We start from the raw sequence: 18,564 nt of genomic DNA on the forward strand, positions 1-18,564 counted from the left end.
TTATGTTGTTGAACAGAAGTTTTCCCAGAAAAGCCACTACAGCATCAGAGAAATATGCCACCACAAGAGTATACTCTTTCTGGAACATTTTACAGTAAGTCAATGTGATCTATCAGATTTTATGCTAAAAAAGACAAAAGTGAAATCAAGCATTTTTTTTTTATTAAAAAAGAGAGCCATAAGTTTGAATTCTACCATATCTCATACAAGTTCTACTGCCCCCAACCCCAATTTTGGCTGCCCCACAGCATATGGAGTTTCCAGGCCAGGGACCAGATCTGAGCCACAGTCTCGACCTAAGCCGAAGCTGTAACAATGCCAGATCCTTAGCCCACTGTGCCAGGCTGGGGACCAAACTGGAGTCTCAGCGCTCTCAAGAGGCCAGTGATCCTGCTGAGCCATATGAGAGCTCCTACAAGCTCTACTTTTAAGGGGTTAAGGAGAACAATGGCGATGCATATAATTGAGGCTATTTCTTGCAGTAAAACAACATAAAGCAGATAACAATGAATTACACAAGTTTAGGGATCTCTCCTGAGCAAGAAAAGGAGATATATTAGCACAAATTCCACCCCTTTAAGACAGTAAAGGTCATTCTGAGATATCCTTAAGGCAGCTATCTCACTCCATGATTTTTCAAATTCTTAGTCAAACTGTCACGATTTTAAAAACAGCTTGGCAACTACCTGGAATTAAGCATGTATGTCTAGTCTAAATCTCTCTAAAACAAGTTGAGTATTCAAACTCACATACAGGCTAAAATAAAACTCTTCAATGAAAAAGATAAAAGTTATAAATCTTTTCCAAGAGCTCTAAAAGGAACAGTCCACCAACTTCTCTGCAACTCCAATCCAGATTTTTTAAAAAGACTGTGGAGTTTTTGGATTTTTTTTTTTCTATTTTTTTCCCATTAGAAGTTGAATATGGAAGGGATAAAACCGAGGGCATCAATGTCAGAAAGCAGCAATATTTTTTATTCCTCTCTCCTCTTCCACCTCAAATACCACACATACTAACGCAAAAACAAACAAGTAAACAAACAAAAAAAAAAAAGAAAGCCCTAGAGGTATGTGTAGCTGAACGTATTCTGAAGATTCCTTTTCCCATTTCCTAATTGTTTTTTTTAAAAGACTATTCACAGCCCCCTTTAAGACCTTTTGTGAAAAGAAGCATCTGGTTTCCAGTACTTTCTGAGTCCACATAACGAGCGGCTTGCTAGCAAAAAACACTTAAGTCTGAAAAAGTAGATACCACAGATTTGACCTAGAATCAAGATTCCTCCCTGCTGTTCCAGGTATCCTCTTCTTTCCACACTTTAGCATTAGCAGACAAGGATAAGCAACAATTATTACCTCCAAGATCATCAAATCCATCTTTCCAAAGGCACAAAGTATTTTCAGGAATTTAAAAAACAAAACAAAACAAACACCTGATAATATATAGCTCAGTAGAATATTCTTGTACAGTTGAAGCATTAAAAGCATCAGCCTGTTTTATTTCGTGACAAGTTTATTGAATAGTATTCTTCATCTATATAAACAAAAACCTCTGCTGAATGAAGCCAAGGCAGTATTTGCTAGCAATATTGTGGCCATATTAGTAACGAGTCATTTTATTGTGTTTGGTTTCTAAAGTCTGTACTACTACAGAACTGCCAGTAAAACAACTTAGGTGTTTGTGAGAATGGGAAATAAATACATATATGTATTTATTTATTTTGGCTGTGCCTGCAGCATACAGAACTTCCCAGGCCAGGGATCAAACCTGCACCACGACAGTGACAACGCCAGATCCTTAATCTGCTTAAACCACCAGGGAACTCTGGGAATTAATTTTTTAAAGTGATCCCTGGCAGAAATTCTTTTCAGAGATCTGACTAGCAGCAATTTACAGTTTCTTTACTCACTTTTAAAATGTTCATGAATTGATGAATGGATTTATTTTTAAACACGTGACCCACACCTATATACAATGACAGAATTCAATAAAAGGGACTTTCACTTTAAGACTTTCATGCATTCTTATTTTTATCCAGGGTATTTCCACCCAAAATGTATGTTTGCTTACTTCCATACACAGCCCTAGATTTTCATCCAGTGAGTTAAGACTGACCATAGACTGTTACTCTCTGAAATTCTGAATAAAATTTCCTAATGGAATTTCCACTGTCATTGCTTTGACAACTTGGAACACAAAGCTAGAAAGAAACCACATTTCACTTAACAGTGTAGGATTAAAAAAAAAAAAAAAAAAAAAAAAAAAGCCACTCATAATTATACATCCAATCTACAGTATAAACACAAAACACACCTCCAAATTTTGCTTGTGAACTAAATGTTTCGCTAAAGTTCAGAGAAAGTTTACAAATTTGCTTTTTTATAAAGTACATTGTGTAGATTTCTCTAAACCTTTAAACTAAAAAGAAAGGGGGGAGAGGGTTAAAACTAATGGAAAAGATTCTCTTCCATTAATGTCAGTCACCAAAAAAAGCAATAGAATTTACACATAAGATTGAAAATACCATAATAATGTTTACAAATGCACACAACTTTGAGCAAAGCTTTACAAATCCTTCATACCATACAAAGTAAATAAGAAAATAACTTAAATTCATTTTCACCCCAATCCTAGTTCTTACGAGAAAATTTGTGGGAAGAGACGTAAGAATACTTTCACAGAACATATTTTCGAGAGTTTTTTTTTTTTTTTTTAAATTCAAACTCCAATGCCCAGAACTAGATGAACAGTATGCTCAGCAATTAGCGCTATGTTAATAAGTCTCAGATACACAACAATCATGTTCCAGAGGGCAAAGCATTTAATTACATTTCACAACAAGAGATGCACTGTTGTGATTCAACCAAATATGAAAAACAATTCTCTCCAATTTCTACACAAACCACTATTTTCTTAATTTATTTAATTTGATGAACAATGAAATCAAGTTTTCCTTTGTAGCATTTATCTAAAAAGTAGAAATAACAAAGTAGTTGCAATAAAGTATATGCAATATTTAATAAGATGTACGAACACATAGCCAAAATAAATTGTGAAAAAAGATAAAAGACTTTCATCTTCAAACAACCCATTTTTCTAAAATGAAAATAGTCAGCTTTCCAATGGGGAAAATAATCTGCAGTTGAAATAAGACTTGCAAGCAGCGCTGAAGTTTTTTGCACTCTGTCTTTGGAATGAGAAATGATTACTTAACAGAAAACTTAAATTGAACAGCATATACAAAAGTCATATTGCTTTTTTAGCTGAGGAGACAATATCTATTGATCCGTCAAAGCAAATTTGTATTCGTGAATTACCAAAAGACCCACAACACAGCCATTTCTTCTTTGAAAGTCTAAATAATCCTTTCTCTAAACAAAAAATCCTGTACTGTCAATCCTCTAAGATTGTAGTGATGAAAAGGCTTTCCAAATCTTATCACAAATGAAACTGTTGCCACTCTTAACTCTTAAATTATAAACAACAACACTCTATTTCAGTGTTCCACTGAATTGCAATACCAAAAAGGCACTATTTTTTTTTTAAATAGGAAATACTTCTTTTAAAAAGCTGACCCCTTTGTAAGTATATTGATTTGCAGGAAATGTTGGGGATGTTTCAAACCAAGAAAGAAGCCCATGTAAAAGACAAAATCTGTTTTTCATGATACCTCACTGATATCTCATTCCATGTTTATGATATAATGTAACACATCTTTAAGAACATTTTAACTAAGAAGGAAAATAACCATAAAGTAGAGCCTTTTGTGGCAGTGAGCAGGACACTGTAAGGCAAATGTTTTTGTGATAAGGACACTCACCAACCAGAACCCATGTGGTCCTCCTGCCTTAGTGTCCTGAATGCCAAAAGAAAAGAGTATGAAAGGGCAAGGAGTCTCAATTCTCTCCCCTTTGGCAGCTGCACTTGTACTCTTTATGAAGAGTTTTTGTAAACAGGCTCCTGATCAAACAACCAGACCAAAAAGCCTCCAAGTAACAGGATTAAATGCTTATCAATCTATAGACCAGCTTATGCATCTTTTATTCTATAACACTACTGGCTAACAAAGCTAACAATTTCAACCTCAATTTTAAAAACCTAGATATTATAATGTTTTCTTACAAATGGACCCTCTTTAGTTACAGTCAAAATTTGACATAAATTTGGGACACAAAGAAATTGACAGAACATTAGTCCATCTTGGGCAAGAATTCAAATCAAGCATCTTAAATAAGATGATTATTAAAAGTGGCTTCTGGTTTTCGATGCCATCCAAACAACATGAACAATTTTTAAAACTGACTAAACTAAAACTTGGCGGTCAAACCAAAAAGGCTCTGGTAGGTAGAGGACTCCGTATTTTATTTTTGTGGCAAATATCTTATTCCACACAGTTTTAAGTGTGACATTAGAAATCAAAGTTCAAGGTTATAGCACAAACCACGTGTGGAGTTTTATATATAAAAAAACAACAAAACAGTTCTGCTCATTTACAAATGAGTCAATTGGGCAAACAAAGCAGCAACTTCAGAAGCAGGACTGTCTATACAGCAAGAACCCTCAAGAAGCAATAAAGGTACATACAGTGAATCTGTATACAGAGATTTTATTCAATTTTAAAAGAAAATGAGGACTTTAGACAAAGCTTTGATCCTATAACAAAGCAAATCTGTCCAACTTTAAACCAAATTCCAAGAGTAGCCAGCTTCTATTTTTCAGCAGCTGGCAAGAGCACCCTTAATGAGCTCTTATGACATTTCTATTTTCTTCATCCCATATGGTATAAAACAAAAACAATCTAGACTCCTTGATAAGCTTTATGTGGTCATTTGAGTTTTACAAATGGTTTCTCTAATGATACGCCAAAATCATTTTTGTGTTCTCTCAAGACAGCTTTACTGTCGGCTTTACATACAGCAATGTTTATCCTGGTAGTGAGTCTTCTGTAAACAGTCAACCAATGTTCTATGTTATGGTAACCAATCTATATGCAATTGAAACAATCCACAGGTTCTAACCTGGAAACACTAGGAAAACAATCTGAATGCATTAATCACAGCACTATGAACACTATATCTACCCTATGAAGAATTGATATGAACAGCTACCCTAATACAAGTTTTACTTTCCTAGAGCCAATAGGTCTGTCATTTAAGTCAATGACAGCAGCTGTGGCTTCATCCCGAGATTCAAAAGCTACCATAGCTTCACCTGTGGGCATACCTTTTTCATTGTATTTTAAACACACTGAGCCTGGAATCACTTGATAGCCATAAAAGAAATCTAAAATCTCATCAATAGACACAGTGAAGGGCATGTTCTGTACTTTAATTACTGTTGGTCCTGGTTTTCCAGAACTAGATCCAAAGCCAGGAGGACCACCAATATGGATTGGGCCAGGGCCAGGGCCAGGGCCAGGACCAAATGCTGGAGGCCCACTCAAATGCCCGGGGGCACTTCCAAGGCCAGGAGGGCCGCTTCCAAAACCAGGGGGACCACCTAAGCTACCAGGGCCATTTCCAAAATTCTGAGGACCCCCTCCAAATCCTGGTCCACTTAAATTATTTGGTCCACCTCCAAAACCTGGAACATCCAGTCCGAGACCAGGCAAACCACTATTTCCAACTGAAGGCATTCCAGGCCTAGCATCACCAAAGGCCCCTCCTAATCCTGGAGGAGGGAGTGGTGGCCCAAATGCATTTGACCCACCAAAATTACCAGGAAAGTTAAATGGAGGTCCATTGTTGGCCTCCTTAGATCCTACAGTCAGGAAGGCATGTTCTTCACCTCCTGCAGTAGGTATTCCCGCACCGGGCAGTCCCGTACCAGGCATCCCCACACCAGGTAATCCCGCACTGGGCATTCCCGCACCTGGCATCCCTGCACCTGGCATTCCCGCACCAGGCATTCCCGCACCGGGCAGTCCTGCACTGGGAATTCCCGCACTGGGAATTCCTGGAACTGCAGGATTACCTGGCACAGGCATCTTTAACCCTTTTTTCCCTTGGGCAGGGGGATTTTTCTCAATCTCTCTCATATCTTCTAGAGTAACTACGTGAACAAAAGCTTCTCTCCCATTAAGTTTTTTACGGTGTAAGCGTTCAGACTTACGTGCGTCATCTTCATTTTTAAACTGAACCAATGCCTGTCCTAGACCTTGCCCATTGTTATCAACAAGAACATGTACAGCATTTTCATCCACTGGGATTCCTTCTAGGAACTGAAGAACATCCATCTTGGTAACGCTGAAGGGAATATTTGTTATATGGGCACAGACTTTGGCAGAGTTGACATCCCCCTCTGGATTTAACATCATTTCCCTCTGGTCATAGCTGAAGTTCTGCAGTCTTTTTCGAATCATATCTATCTTTTCTAGCATACCTTTCTTAGTAATTGGATGAACTTGAATAAAGCGATTGCCCATATACTGTTTATGACGACATAGAGCAGCCTTATAGTCAGCCTCATTCCTGAATTCTACGAAGCCTTCACCAGTTGCTTTCCCATTGGGTCCATAAGCGATATAAATACTATCTTCCACAATATCCAACTTTTTAAAAAAATCAATGACATGTTTGTTTTCTGCTTCAAATGGTAGCCCTTTCAAGTAAACACAAAAACCAGCCTCATGTGGTGATCTTGACCTTGACCTTTTCTGCCCACTGGGCGATTTTGACCTGGGAAGTGTCTGAGGAGGGGGATGGGTTTGTCCAGAAGGTCCTATACTTTGCTTAAAAGTGATATGGCCTCCAGCAGCCACCCACTGTCTTTCTGTGGCAGGACTAACTTCCACATAACGTTGAATCATCAGCATTCTGTTTCGTTTCAAAGCTTCAAATGTATCTTGAGGGGAGAGAAACTTAACCAATCCATTCCCATTATTTCGACCTACATGATCTTTCAACAAATGCACTGCATCGACACGGAGCCCATGGAAAAATTCTCTGACATCATTTTCCACTGCAGAAAAGGGCATTCCATGCACACTGACATACAAGTCATCAGGGTTGATGGGAAGTGGTTTCACACTGCTTTGAGAGTTCATCTGGACAGGGTTAACAGGATTCAGTGGACCCAGAAACACAGGGTTCAGGTTATTGTTCAGATTCATAGGTGCTCCAGAACCATTCATTCCAGCAGGTAGAGGTGCCACAGGTGGCGGGTTCAAGGGTGGCATGCCTGACATGGGTGGCAGTGGGGTCATGGGTGGCACAGAAGGGACTGGGGGTATTGGGGGAACAGGAGGCACGGGAGGCAATGTAGGTACCGGAGGAGGAACTGGTATTGGGGGAATTGATGGCATTGGTGGCAAAGATGGCATCGCTGGGATTGGAGGAATTGGTGGCGGCGGGACTGTGTTCATCGGAGAGGCTGTGCTCGGAATGGTTGAGCTAAACGTTGGGCTCCCAAAGGAAGCCCCCATATTTGGAGGAGCCGTTCCTATACTGGCTGTGGAAAATGTCTGTATGTTTTTGTTGCTTTCATGAACAGAAGTGGCGGCAGTAACTACACTGGGTGAGGGATTATTAAAGTTGGGTACCGTTGTAGGCAAGTTTACCCTGCCGCTCATTCCTGAGCTAGGTGGCGGTCCTGATCTACTAGCATTTGCTGGTGGTATATCTAAGTTGGCAGTTTCAAAACGCCTACGACTCAGTTCAATCATATTCTGCATTTCCGTTTTACTACTCAACAACAGTGTTACTTTTGACCCTTTAATTGTACCACCTGTGCGCATCATACCAAGCCTCGCATCTTCATCAGTGGCAAAAACGATGAAAGCCTCACCCAGTTCACCCCCTACAATATGCACGCCCCCATCAGGGATGGTCAATCCAGAGAAGAAGTGGCGAATGTCCATGGTCCCCGCCACAATTGGGAGACCTTGCAAACGGATGACCACAGCCATGCTGCGCTGAAACCACACACACCTGCAGATGAGAAAAGGCAACGGCCAGGTCAGACACCAAGTTTTTAACTACAAGAATGACCAGCTACCATATACCATATTAGGCCCTCAAATAGTCCCTCCACCTATAACAAGCAATGTCATTTTAAAAATCTGGATATTCTGAAAACTGAACATGATATGCCATTTACAATGTAAAACCCAATTTCAACTTCCAAAAGGCATTAATTCTAGAAATAATTAGAAGTTCAACCCCAAGACTCAAAGTTTCAGGAAAAAACAACCAACCACACGACAGTAAAATCACAATTACACCATCATTCAGACCACTAATTATTCAATAAGATTTAAAAGAAATGTCTAAGTCAAATCAAGAAACAAAGTTTAACAATCTACAGGGAAAAACAGACAAAGGATGTATCAAAGTTAATATTTAAAACTGGCTCAGGGAGTTTCCTTGCGGCGCAGTGGTTTAAGGATCCGGCATTGTCATTGCAGGAGCTCTGGCTGCTGCTGCAGCATGAGTTCAATCCCTAACCCAGAAACTTCTACATGCTGTGGGCAAGGCCAAAACAAACAAAAGTCCTGACTCAACATCTTCCTTATAAACTTGCCAACTTTGGAAAATTATCGGTATCATTTATGTGGCTCAATCTCAAAATCCAACAAAAAAAGCAGAATACTAATGATTTTCAAATAATACCTCACACTAAAGCAGATTCAAGCCTCAAATGAGAATTGATTCCATGTTTCATTCTAAAACTCTTCTAGGGAATTCCCACTGTGGTGCAGTGAGTTAAGATATAGTTTTGTACCTGTGGTGGCACGGGTTTGATCCCCAGCCCAGCGCAGTAGGTTAAGGATCTGGTGTCACTGCAGCTGAGGCACAGATTCAATAACTGGCCCAGGAACTTCCATATGCCACAAGTGCAAGAAAAACAAACACAAAAAAACCACCACCAAAACATAAAACTCTTATTTGTCTTATAGCTTTATTTATTAAAGAAAATGACATATGGAATTATTTACTACATATAAGGTTAAGTCACACTAAGTATCCAAAAGAAATACTGAATAAAATAGCCAAAGTATTAGTTACCTGTAGTCATCGCTCCAAAAATAAGAACCTGGTTACAGTGCCACATACCATGGCTGTTTTAATTAAAACTCAGGTCCAATTACTCATTCTCAAACATTCTGCTGCTTCTTTTTTTAAAGTGTGAATTATCAGGGGAGGGCTGATAATGAAAAAGAGGTTTTTTTTGTTTTTTAACTAGTGCATGAGCTTTATTCAGTAAACCAACATAACTCCTGTGGAATTTCTCAGTGCTCACTAATCTCCTTAACGTCCATTTTGATGAAATTAAAAGAAAAGTTTCTCACAAATAAAATTTCTATATTTCTAAGAGTAAATGTAATGGAAATGCTATAAAATTTGGTTGTGGTGATTTTTGTATACCTACAAATGTAATAAAATTCATTAAGTAAAAAAAAATTTAGCTATAACATTAAAAAAACAGCAGTGGTAAGAACTTACACTTTCCATTATAACTGCATAGATAAATATTGTAAGGATAACAAGAAACCAATAAAAGTATTTCTAAGAAGCAGAAAAAAAAAAAGCATAAATATAAAGGCGGTCCTTTGTAAAGTGATCCAAAAATTGGGACTGAAAAGAAATACTAATTTGAAATGTAAGTGGCCGGCAATATAGTGTTTTCCAAGCCATTTTAAAAATCGACTTTTTTTTTTTGCCTTTTTTTTTTTTTTTAAAGGGCTGCACCTGAGGCATACAGAAGTTCCCAAGCTAAAGGTCGAATCAGAGCTACAGCTGCCAGCCTACACCACTGCAGAGCAAAGTGGGATCCGAGCTGCATCTGCGACCTACACCAAATCTCATGGCAACGCCGGATCACTGACCCACTGAGCAAGGCCAGGGATTGAACCTTCATCCTCATGGATACTGGTCCGATTTATTTCCACTGAGCCATAAGCTCCTAAAAATCAACTTTTAAATATAAGCCTCTTAAACTGGTTCTGTGACATTCCGGAAATTACAAATTATTCGAGATTTAGTTTCATCACTTCTCAAACAAGAATATTAAAAGAGCAAAGTTTCCTGCTGCAAGCTCTAAAAATTCTATCACTCCATGAAAGCAGTTTTTCAATGTCAGATATTATATGGATACTAACTTGAACAAACAAAATCTGCAATTATATCTAAGTATTATACTTGCAGTACACAAAAGAGAAATACATTGTTTGGCTTTGATAGTTTTCTCTCACACACATACGCAAAAATAAAAGCCACCTTCAAATTTAATCCAGAAAGGTGGTCTGGCAAATAGAAAATGAGACATACAAAACACCAGAAATTTGGGGAGAGAAAGGGGGAAACTTTTCATTTTTGGTCTGCAAGAGTCTATAAGAAAAATTAATACTAAAAATCACACCAACAGACTCTTTTTCCCTTATTTACTACTTAGCAGTCTACAAGAAGTTCATCAAGAAGGTTCCAATTCATCAAATCAAATTCTCATTCCTTGCTAACTCTAGAATATAGGCTATATGCAAAATTGAGATGCTATTTCAGTTCAACTTCAAAAATCACTTAATCACTAATTGGGGGAAACAGCATGGATAATCTAGATCCCCAAAACTTGAGCGAGAAAGAGATGTTAGCTTGCATTAGGACAATAAAAATGGGAGCTTGATATGGTCCCAAGAGTTAAATATAGGGCTAAAGTGAAATACACACTAAGTCTTCAATCATCTGCAACTGAGAAGAAGGATTTAGTAAAAGTCTGTATGGGTACACATGAAAACCTGCTCAGATAACTATCTAGAAAAGGGCTGAGGAGTAAACCAAAGTAGAGTATAAGATTTATTCATAAAGCCACCTAAAGAGGAAAAGTTTTTAGATTCTGAAAAACATGAAATAAGAACCTGCCATTCTAAGTACCTGTTTAACAGATGAGTCACTTCAACCTATCATGCTTAAAACTCTTACAAGAGGGTTAGATTCCAGTCATTAAGGTTCCACCTAAAGTCAAAATCTGTAGTCTAAAACATATGTCCCTATACCTCTAAGTAATATTAAAAAACCATACCAATAACAAGCACCTATATTCATAGTTAGTCTAGAATGTGACTGAGGGAAAAACCAGTTACTTACTGCCTAATTATCAGGAATTCAGCAGGAGAAATCCATCCATAGAAAACTGACCCCCAAAGGAAGCATCTACTCCTCAAGACACCCAGTCTACCCACCCCCATCCCTCAAATAAACTTGTTTTAAAAAAAAAAAAGTTTAGTTATTACACATATTTTCATGTTATTTAATAAACTACCTCATTTTGTTTTGTATAAAAACAAACCCTCTATTCAAAATCTCTTACCTGATAAAACAAGAGATGTATTTTCTTAACAAGAAGTAGAGGCCAAGTCAATCCTGTGGGCAACCAATTAAAACCAACTTTTAGACTGCAATAGAGAATAAATGGAGGCAAAAATCAATGCAGGAAACACAAAACACGCACAGGCCACACTGAACTGTATATTATGAAGGCGAGTCTGAAACCACCAGAGTACTTCATTAGGAGGCATTAAAAAAAAAAAAAGTTTCCAAAATCCCACACATTATTTGGTGTTGCTTTCAAATTTGATTATCTCTCAAAACATTATATATTTACATACATGAAGAACGTGTCATAAATTAGCCAAGAATGAATCAATCAAAACTAAAAGTCATAAAACTCGGTTCCACAGCTGGTAATTGCTTTAATCACTTAAAGATTAAACCAGTCCATTAAATTCCATAACACAAGTCCAACTGAGACCTATTTCCTCAGGTTCACACCAAATTTTTGACGAAGAGGCACAATAACAGTTCTTGGATAAATTAAGTCATCAATTCAAGGGTGGTCATAGAAATTATTGCAATTATTCTTTCAGTGTATTTTCCTTTGTACCAAAATAGCATCAAACATCAAAAAACATAAATGAAGTGAAAGTTCTGGCTATAAGGGCTAATTCCTAGTTAAAACCACTGGAGTTCAAAATATTAAGGAAAAGTGCTTTTTCTTCTAACACCAAAACAGTTCCAAGAAACTCCTTTAAAAAAACAAACAAACTCTAAAGTCTGGCATATTAAGACTACTTCCCACAGCAAAAACAGGTCACTCATCTTTCACTGGAATTTCTCCCAAACAGGTGAAGTTATAGATAATTCCCAAGCAAATGATTAGGCACCTATATTCAAAAAAGAAGAAAACTGTCCCTGTTAAGTATTAAGATTATCAATAGAAACCTACAAAGAATGATGACGCTAATATGTGACTATCTTTCAAGATCAAACTACCACCAGTGAGCTTAATATTCATCACCAGAAAGTTTAATGTATCAAAAAGTTTTAGTGTTCCTCCAAACTTGTCTAAAGAACAAGATAAACATCGTCTAGACGACCACACAAATTACTAAAGAACAGTGAGATTTTGCCACAAAAATCTATGTTAACGTCATAAACAATATTCAAAAGCCCAGAGCACTGTGTTAATCTCATATATGTTGCACCGACTGAACCAAATCAAATCTAAAATTTTAAAACTCTTCATTTAAAAGCTACATATAGTAGCTTATCTATTGATCACAAAAGGAAATGTGAAACAGAAAAAAGCTTGCTTTACATAAAGTTTATGCTCAAAGAGTAAGAGTGTGAATCATTGCAGTATTTATTTCTAAATGTACAGGTTTGACTCTGTGAGCCTCAGAACCAGGGTAATTTTCTAGTTAAGCATTTGTGATAAATAGATGATCCCTACTGGAGATTTCAATTCAAAAGGTCTGGTTGGGGCCACAACATGTGTGTGCCCCCAAGGTAAGGAAACAGGTTCCTCAGCCTCCTCCCTTCCAGACCCAAGCAGGAACCATATGTTCACCTGGAGAGGAACAAACTCAGGGTCGGCCAGTTAAACGCAAAAGAAACATTGCTACGTCTACTCTCAAAAATGTCTACAAGGCTGCCAGAAATTACTGCAACACAGAGAAAAAAAAAAGGCACACCTGATTTTGGTAAATCCCTAGTTCAAGTATAACATATTCAATTTAAAGTACCAAATCAATCTAGATATAAATTGTTAATTTTTCCTATTTCAGCAAAGGGAAACTCCATCTCACCCCACACCAAAGAAAAGTACACAGCTCAGGCTAGAAGCCAGAACTTCATCACTCTTGCTGTTATACTTCTTCCTTCAAACATAAACTAAGAACTGAAATACTTACTTGTTTTCAACACTTTGTAAAGAGCGTAATAATTTAACAGAGGTAGTACTGTTTTCCAGGAACCTATGCAACCTTGTGTTCTAAATGTCAGCTAGGGTACGAAGGGTATTAAAAATGAAAAATTCACTCCAATCACCTGAACCTATGGTGAATTTTAGAAGGATTAAGACTAGAAACAATTCTAAGCAACAAAATATCTAAAATACATGTTTTACCTATTCATAGAGCATAAGAGAAGTGAGAAAATGGGCTTGATTTCCTATCAAATCCACTGATAGAAACATTTCGGAAGATCTAAAACGAGACGCTTGCTTTAGTGTACTTTTCCACTTTATCTTGGGAATTAATCCACATAGTAGCTTTGCTTCCACTTTACAAATGCCAGATACATGCACAACTGCTAATATGTGCTATAAAAATTAAACATATTATGATGACAAAACAGATTTTATTTACTAGCCATTCCAATCACTTGAAATTTCAGGTTAAAATGTCTGACAACAATCCTCTTTTATCAGGAAGCCAAGGCACAAACCAGAACTTGACCATTTCCACTCTTCATCTGGTAATAAACATCCAAAATTAAGTTTTAACTTTGTTCAATAATCAGTTTTAATTAACAAGAACCAGGGACAGCAGACCTAAGTACTTCAGATTCAAAGCAAACAAAAACCAGCACCCTTCAAATGTTCACCTCAGAGATGAGCAACAGAACCAATCATAATGGGCAAAATGCAACAAGCAGCATAATCACATTATGGTAGGCATTACAGAAACGCAGCTTCAAATTGATTTTGTCCCCATTCCCAAATAGATCACATTTCTTATTCTGGTATCATTCTTTTTTTTGGTTTTGTTTGGTCTTTTTAGGGCAGCACCCTCAGCTTATCTAAATTTCCAGGCAAGCTGTCACATCAAAGCAGCAACCACAGGCCTACGCCATAGTCACAGCAATACCAGACCTGAGCTACATCCACAACCTACACCATAGCTTGCCACAATGCCAGATCCTTAATCCACTGCGCTAGGCCAGGGATCGAAACTGCATCCTCGTGGATACTAATGGGGTTCTTAACCCGCTAAATCACAATGGGAACTCCAGATTCTGGTATCATTTTTAATAAAACAATTTTTCTGACACTGAGGGAGCTATAAGCTTTTGATACCATAATAGTCAACTCTCCCATTAACCTCCAGTCAATACTCAAAAGGCAGCAAATAAAAAGACATTTCTAAATATTTACTCCTCTTGCCAAAAAGACAATATCAAGTTATTTTTCAGTTCCAATGTCAACAAAAATGTTCATTACCTTATTTCACTTAAACTACAAAGAAACAATGCTTCTTCTAAATTACCAAACCACATTCACTCTCACTACTGGTTTAAAGACATAAAAGCTGGCTTTAAACTTAACGAACTAAACTCTATACAACCCAAAAGGTGTATGTGTGGTGGTGGTAACATCTGACAAAACTATAAATGAAGTTATTTTTTTTGCTTAGTTGATCTAAAACATTTAACAACATTCATTTATTCTACAATTATTAAGCACTTGTGGGCCAGGCACGAGATTACAGAAATGAGATTTCAGAAACAGACAACAGTCCCTGCATTTTAGGGAGTGATATCTAAAGTATCTTTTGTGCAACCATTACTGATACTTTAAAGTTCTTCCTGGAGTTCCCGTCCTGGCGCAGTGGTTAACGAATCCGACTAGGAACCAGCCTTGCTCAGTGGGTTAAGGATCCGGCGTTACTGTGAGCTGTGGTGTAGGTTGCAGAGGCGGCTTGGATCCCACGTTGCTGTGGCTCTGGCGTAGGCCGTGGCTACAGCTCGGATTCGACCCCTAGCCTGGGGACCTCCATATGCTGTGGGAGCGGCCCTAGAAAAGGCAGAAAGACAAAAAAAAGAAAAAAAAGTTCTTCCTACACCTATAGAAGAAAATATTCATCTAAACTGAAATGATGGAGTGACTATCTACAAAATGGAATAAAAACAGCATGAACACTGTCACTGGATTCTAGCACCTGGTGTTCTACCAGCCCACAAAGTCAAGTTTCGCATCTAAAAATTGTACCAACAACCCCAAACTAATTATGCAAAAATTAAGTTATTTGGCATGTCAAAGCAAGTGAAAGAAGCCTGAAGTTTTCTGGTAATAGCACATAACAATATGTTCCAAGTTACTACCACAATGGTTTCTGAAGCTTCACATTTTTTGCCTAACAGATATGGAAATAAGAAAACCTGAAATTATGCATTACAATCCATAAGCAAAATAACCAATATTTAATCAAGCATATAAGGGTAATATAAAATGCATTCCCTGTTTCATAAAAATTTCCACTAATACTAAGCAAATCCTCAACTTTTATATAAACAAGCCAAACATTTCATTTTCTTCAAAAATTACCATAAAATTATTTTAACGACCTGTAACATTTCTTCATAACTTTTTAATATTCTTGGAAAATGCCTGAACACAATTTCCTTCCACTAAATCCATAAATCCACCATGCTATCAAAACTACCATATTTCAAAAACAACTACAACCAGTCTTATGTTATATTTCTGCAATAGAAAAATAAAATGAAACGAGAACAGCCTCTATGCCCAGACTTCTAGGATTCTTTTTCAATTGTGAATGCTCTGAAATATATTAAAAATGTAAACTAGATAAGATCCGAGGCAATTCGTGCTTCTGGTACTGCATTTTACAAAAATTATACAATTTAAAACCATTCAAGCAAGCTCTAAGAGAAATAATCATCACAAGTCTCTCCTTCAACAAAACCTTAATCGCAATCACATTTTTCTTCAGTAGGTTATATTGACAAGCATCAAGCTAATCGTGAATAATATAAAATGGTTCCTGCCAAGTATCCCAATTTACATCAGATCATCTCTAGGAATGCGGAGCCAAGCAGGGTTTTAGGGTCCAGAAACCTCTCTTTCGGAGCCTGCAATTCTTAGTATACAACTCTCGGCACATTTAATACTGAATAACCCAGAATAACTCACCGGAGCTCCTGAGATTTTTCACTATAACGCACACTCTGGAAGCACCCATAAAGTCCATGCATTTAACAATCTGGCAGCTCAATCTCCTGCACTAGTGTCCATCCCGGTCAATAACCTGTAGCTTCTCAAAGCCCCTCCCACCCAGTTCACATGGCTGCAAACAAGCACCTCCAGCCTTCAATAAACTCAACTCACGCTCCATCAAAATCGCCCACTCCCTCCCGAGGGACAAATAAAGGTGGTGCACTTAGCAGCAACTTCCCTACTTCGGGACCAAGGGGCTGACACATCACTACCATCTTCGGAGACCCCCACAATGCCGGGGCTGGTTTCTCAAACTGCGGACACCCCGAAGGTAAGCTCCGCCCCAAAGCTGGGCCTCGGAAGCGTTTCTCGACAAAACCCCTCCACCTTCAGACCAAGAAGGCAGCTAGTCCGGACTTCCTTTCCAAACTCGCGGGAGGGCACGTACTACAGCTCCTTCCCCACAAATGTGTTCTAATTGCAGTCCTCTTTTTCTGAGAGGCCGCAAGGGCATCCTTTCCACTTCCGGTGGAGGGAGTGTCCTCAATACGATTATCTCCTCACTTCGGGGCAGTTATAATTTCTGCCCCCATGTTGGGGCATAGAGATTCTGGTTGATTCGGGATGTAGTGTGTTTTCACTGCAGTTCCCGTTGGTTCGCAGGCCGCCAAGCCACCCAGCTCTGGACGCCTCCCTTTCAGTCCACGGGACGGTCCTGGCTAATGCCTCATCCCCTCTTCGGCAAGCAGACCTATACTCTTTTGTCTTTCCTGCATCCTCTCAGGCCCGAGTGGCGCAAGAGGCGCCCCAGACCCCCCGCAGCCATGCCCCAACCCTTTTGTGTGGGGCGTTCGCTGCGGCGGGCTCCGAGGCCTCCGAAGGCCCCGCCCCGGGCCACCAAGGGGCGGCTCGAGCCCCGCACAGCCCCGCCCGTTCCGGGGCTGCGGGAGTCTTACCGGGGAGAACTGCGCGGCACCCGAACCCAGACCCGAGTTACCCCCCGCGCGAGTGCCTCCGCCCCGCGGTCGACAGCCCCAGCCAGAACGGCTTCCCGGAGCCCAAAGCAGCCACCACCTCCTTCGCCGCTTCACAAGATGGCCGCCGGCCCGCTCAACATCTCCGCGTTCCAGAAAAGGCGGGACAGCGTGGTTGACGTAAAGGGGCGGAGCGACGCAGACGCGCTTAGGTTTTCCAGCGAGTTCCCGGAAGTCGCCAACGTCTGTGGCGAGCGGAGCGTTGAGTTCAGTGCCTGCGACTTAGGCGCACTAGCCCCGCCTTAGAGGAGTGAAGCTTCACGGTAGGATCGCAGTATGTGACTCCAGGTTTTGTGCAGTTGCTTCACTTCTTAGAGCCTCTGCCTGAGGGAAATACTGCCTACCTCCCAGAATTGTTTTGAGGATTAAATGGACCACACAGCGGTATCTAGTTCTATTGATGATGCCCTGACAAATGGACCAAAACCTAATTCTTTTTTTTTTCCCCATCAAAAATTTTCAGTCCTGGAGTTCCCATCGTGGTGCAGCGGAAAACGAATCCGACTAGGAACCATGAGGTTGAGGGTATGATCCCTGGCCTCGCTTAGTAGGTTAAGGATCTAGCATTGCTGTGAGCTGTGGTGTAGGTTGCGGACGCAGCTCAGATCCTGCGTTGCTGTGGCTCTGGCATAGGCCGGCAGCAACAGCTCCGATTAGACCCCTAGCCTGGGAACCTCCATATGCCGCGAGTGAGGACCTATAAAGGCAAAAAGGACAAAAAAAAAAGATTCAATCCAGGCGTTCCTGTGGTGGCGCAGCAGAAACAATCCGACCAGGAACCATGAGGTTGAGGGTTTGATCCCTGGACTCGCTCAGTGGGTTAAGGATCCAACGTTGCCATGAGTTGTGGTGTGGGTCGCAGACGCTGCTCGGATCTGGCGTTGCTGTGGCTGTGGTGTAGGCCGGCAGCTACAGCTCCAGTTAGACCCCTAGACTGGGAACCTCCATATCCAGGGAGCTTTACATTTTTTTTACCCAGTTGTCATTAATCCCTCCATAGCTGCACTTCAGTATTATTACTATAACTTACTTTTGGCCTTGCCTACAGCATGCAGGCAGTCTACAGCCAGGGATGGAAACTGCATCACTGCAGTGACCTGAGCCACAGCAGTGACAACACAGAATCCTTAACTGCTAGGCCACCGGGGAACTCCAAATATTATTTTATTATAGAAAAAATTATTCTCCTGTTGCTCTGGTCCTAGCCCCCCAGACACCACTCCCCCTGCCAATACCCCATTTTTTGATTAATGTTACCATAATTGAACTAATCTCTCAAATCAGAAAGTGAGGAATCAAT

At 39.6% G+C, this 18,564-nt stretch overlaps 2 protein-coding genes across 7 annotated transcripts in view; both read right to left on the reverse strand.

Moving 5' to 3' along the window:
- CPNE1 (copine 1) overlaps positions 1-17,284 on the reverse strand; it is a 40,701-nt gene extending 23,417 nt beyond the window's left edge. The window contains 1 exon segment of the mRNA NM_001143703.1: positions 17,187-17,284. The gene's annotated coding sequence lies outside the window, so the exon portion shown is untranslated.
- On the reverse strand, positions 167-17,399 carry RBM12 (RNA binding motif protein 12). 6 transcript variants are annotated; one of them, XM_005672896.3, is made up of 3 exons: positions 17,305-17,399; positions 11,302-11,386; positions 167-7,925 (listed from the first exon to the last, which is right to left on the reverse strand). In XM_005672896.3, the coding sequence occupies exon 3, from the start codon at positions 7,901-7,903 to the stop codon at positions 5,102-5,104; it is 2,802 nt and encodes a 933-aa protein (XP_005672953.1). In that variant the 5' UTR covers positions 7,904-7,925; positions 11,302-11,386; positions 17,305-17,399; the 3' UTR covers positions 167-5,101. The 6 variants fall into 6 exon arrangements, with proteins under 6 accessions (XP_005672953.1, XP_020933924.1, XP_020933925.1 ...); XM_021078265.1 differs by having other exon boundaries at positions 17,228-17,377; XM_021078266.1 differs by having other exon boundaries at positions 11,302-11,354; positions 17,228-17,368.

This window comes from Sus scrofa, chromosome 17, assembly GCF_000003025.6.
Source record: "Sus scrofa isolate TJ Tabasco breed Duroc chromosome 17, Sscrofa11.1, whole genome shotgun sequence".
Taxonomy (NCBI): Eukaryota; Metazoa; Chordata; class Mammalia; order Artiodactyla; family Suidae; genus Sus; species Sus scrofa.